The sequence below is a fragment of the Alexandromys fortis genome, unplaced genomic scaffold (genome assembly GCF_014885135.2).
Source record: "Alexandromys fortis isolate MF-2015 unplaced genomic scaffold, M_Fortis_MF-2015_v1.1 scaffold_48, whole genome shotgun sequence".
NCBI classification, from domain to species: Eukaryota; Metazoa; Chordata; class Mammalia; order Rodentia; family Cricetidae; genus Alexandromys; species Alexandromys fortis.
In genome coordinates, this window is record NW_026067947.1 from 9,381,372 (window position 1) to 9,385,150 (window position 3,779).

The window sequence follows — 3,779 nt, forward strand, 5'->3', positions numbered from 1 at the left end:
TTGGGAGCTCAGTCCAGTGCTCCAGTGTGGGTCTCTGTCTCTATCTCCATCCATCACCAGATGAAGGTTCTATGGTGATATGGAAGATATTCGTCAGTATTGCTATAGGATAGGATCATTTCAGGTTCCCTATCCTCACCTGCCCAAGGAACTAACTGGGGACATTGCCTTGGGCACCTGGGAGCCACTCTAGGTTTAAGTATCTTGCCAACCCTAAGGTGGCTCCCTTAACTAAGATATGCGCTTCCCTGCTTCCCTATCCAACCTTCCTTTATCCCAATCATCCTGGGGTCATTCTTATGGATTGTTGGGAATTTCCCTAGCACTAGATTTCTCCCTTACCCTATAGTGGCTCTCTCTACCAAGCTCTCTCTTTCATTAGTCTCCCTCTTTTTCCCTATTCCCCCACCAACCATCCCATTCCCTCACATTCTCATCTGCCACCCCCTCACCTTTACTGAATCCCATAGCTCCCAGTTTACATAAGAGATCTCATCTAATTCCCCTTCCCAAGGTAACCCATATGTTCCTCTTAGGATCCTCCTTGTCCTGTAGCTTCTCTAGAGCTGTGGACTGTAGTCTGGTTATTCTTTTTTTTTTTTTTGAAGTTTTATAATTATATTTATGTACAGAAAACTCAGCAGTACATTTAACCCAGTTTAGTGGCGAGTTCTTTGACCTTTGCCTTTTCCAGCTTGGCAATTCGAGCCACAGATTTAGGACCCAGGACGTTGCCTCCCCAGTGGCGGCGGATCTCATCATATCTGTCATTGTAATTGGTCCTAATAGCTTCCACCAGCTTGGCCAGAGCACCCTTGTCTTCCGAGTTAACCTGTGTGAAGGCAACAGTGGTGCACGTCTTCCTGTGGACCAGACGCCCCAGCCTGGCCTTTCCCTTGATGATGCAGTAGGGGACCCCCATCTTGCGACACAGAGCAGGCAGGAAGACCACCAGCTCAATGGGGTCTACGTCGTGGGCAATCACCACCAGCTGAGCCTTCTTGTTCTCTACCAAAGTGGTGACTGTATTGAAGCCCGCTCGAAGGACAGGTGGTCTCTTACTCGGGACATCCCCTTTGCCGGCAGCTTTCTTCTCAGCACGGGCCAGCAGCCTCTGCTTCTTCTCCTGCTTGGTCTCTGGCCTGTACTTGTGGGCAAGTTTAAGCAACTGGGTAGCTGTTTGCCGGTCCAGGGCCTGGGTGAACTGGTTAATGGCAGGAGGAACTTTGAGCCGCTTGTAGAGGATGGCCCTCTGCCGCTGCAGCCTAATGTAGCGGGGCCATTTGACGAAGCGCGTGAGATCTCTCTTGGGCTGGATGTCCTGCCCAATGCCGAAGTTCTTAGGCCTCTTCTCAAACAAAGGATTCACCACCTTCTTCGCCTCCTGCTTCTTCACGACGGCGGGGGCCGGGGCCACCTTCTTCCCCTTGGCCTTCTTTCCCTTGGGCATCTTGTCGGGCTGGAGGAGAGAGAGCCTGGTTATTCTTTCTTTGCAATTAATATCCACTTATGAGTGAGTACATATTGTATTTGTCTTTGTGAGTCTGAGTTACCTCACTCAGGATGGTTTATTTTCTAGTTCCATCCATTTGCCTGTGAATTTCATGATGTCATTGTTTTTAACAGCTGAGTAATAACTCTATTGTGTAAATATACCACATTTCCTTTATCCATTCTTCTGCTAAGGGGTATCTAGGTTGTTTCCAGATTCTGGCTATTGTGAATAATGCTTCTATGAACACATTGAGTAAGGTTCCTTTTGATATGATTGAATATCCTTTGGTATATGCCCAAAAATGGTATTGCTGGACCTTGAGGTAGACTGATTCTCAATTTTCTGAGAAACTGCCAAACTGATTTCCAAAGTTGCTGCACAAGTTTGCACTCCCACCAGCAGTGGAAGATTGTTCCTCTGACTCCACATCCTTTACATCCTATGCTGTCCTCAGTATTTTTTATCTTAGCCATTCTGACAGGTATAAGATAGTATCTGAATCATTTTTGTTTGCATTTCCCTGATGATTAAGGATGTTGAGCAATTCCTTAAATGTCTTCAGTCATTTGGTATTCCTCTGCTGAGAATTCTCTGTTTAGCTCTGTACCCCATTTTTGATTGGATTGTTTTGTATTTTGATGCCTAGTTTTTTGAGTTTTTTATATAATTTGGAGATGTGTGGTTGGTGAAGACCTCTTCGCATTCTGGAGGATATCAATTTATCTTATTTTCCATGTTCTTTGCATTGCATAAGTATTTTTTATTCATTTTACATACCAACCACAGTTCCCCGTCTCTCCCCTCCTCTTACCTCCCAAGCCACCCCCAAGCCACCCCCCATGCACTCCTCAAAAAGGGTAAGGACTCCCATAGGGAGTCAACAAAGCCTGGCACAATAAGTTGTGGTAGAATTAAATCCTTCTTCCCTACATCAAGGCTGAGCAAGTGATTGCACCATAAGAAATGAACTCCATAAAGCCAACTCATACACCTGAGTTGATGGATAGGAAGATCCTGGTCCCACTGCCATGAGTCCTATAAACATATCAAGCTGTCATCCACATGCAGAGGGACTGATTTGTTCCCATGAAGGCTCCCCGGATGTCAGTCCATGAGCTCCCACTAGATCAGATCAGTTCTCTGTGTGGTTTTCCCCACGGTGATCTTGACCACACCCACCCCTTACCGATATAATCCCTCCTATCTGTTTTTGACTGGATTTTCATAGCTCATGCTGGTGCTTAGCTATGGATCTCAGCACCAGGTTCCATCAGTTACTGGATGAAGGTTCTATGATGACAATTAAGGTAGTCACCAATCTGATTATAGGGGAATGCCAGTACAGGTATCCTCTCTAGGAGTCTTAACCGGTGTCATCCTTGTGGATTCCTGGGTATTTCCCTAGCACCAGATTTCTCTCTGGCCCCATAATGGCTCTCTCTATCAAGAGATCTCTAGCATTGCTCTCCCATTCTATCCCTCCACCAACTCAAACTGTTCCCTCATGATTTTACTCCTCACCCCCTCCTTTCTACAGACACCCCCCACACACCTGTCCCCAGTTTACCCAGGAGATCTCATCTATTTCCCATTCCCAGGTGATCCCTGTGTTCCTCTGAGGGTCATCCTTGTTACCTAGCTTCTCTGGCTATCCTTTGCTTTACATCTAATATTCACTTATGAGTGAGTATATACCTTAAATTCATATCAATAAATTCAAGAGAACTACATTTTTCTGTGCTTTTCTCTCAACAATACTGTTATCAGAGGATTCTATACTCCAATTTTATATTTAGCCTTTTGTAATGCCTGACTCTTTTCACAATTTTGTCCTTGAAATTTGTTCAGTCTAGTGACCTTGAGTTTGTCTAGTATCCTTCCCTTTAAGATCTCAAGGAACACAGAGTGCCCTTATGAAAATTGGAGGCATGTGATGGTGCCCTGCTAATGTACGCAGAAAAGTGAATGAGATCTGAGCTCTGACTCATCTTTCTGAGCAAATGACCTTGTATAAGACCTAGTCTTACACAGCATCACACCACAGTTGTCTTCCTATATTTCATTTCACTCATGTTCCAAATTTGGAATAGATTTCAGTGTTATAGATTTATAATCCTACTTGTGTTAACAGTTTTCCATCACTGTAATGAGATCTTTGAAACGAATATCTTAAAAGGAAGAAAGATTGCCTATGGCTCATGGTTTCAGAGTACTAGGGCCATGGTATGTTGATTATCCTATTGAAGTCTGTGGAATTGGGTTGTAACAGGAGCACGTGAAACTA

The 3,779-nt window shown here is 44.6% G+C and overlaps 1 protein-coding gene across 1 annotated transcript; it reads right to left on the reverse strand.

Moving 5' to 3' along the window:
* Window positions 1-621: 621 nt before the first annotated feature.
* On the reverse strand, window positions 622-1,464 carry LOC126506068 (60S ribosomal protein L7a-like). Its single transcript, XM_050149344.1, has one exon. It carries the CDS (start codon window positions 1,448-1,450, stop codon window positions 650-652), a length of 801 nt encoding a protein of 266 aa, XP_050005301.1. The 5' UTR covers window positions 1,451-1,464; the 3' UTR covers window positions 622-649.
* Window positions 1,465-3,779: the final 2,315 nt, after the last annotated feature.

Bases quoted from the DNA above. Each gene is read 5' to 3' on its own strand.
- LOC126506068 (XM_050149344.1), bottom strand. From the start codon at position 1,450: ATGCCCAAGGGAAAGAAGGCCAAGGGGAAGAAGGTGGCCCCGGCCCCC.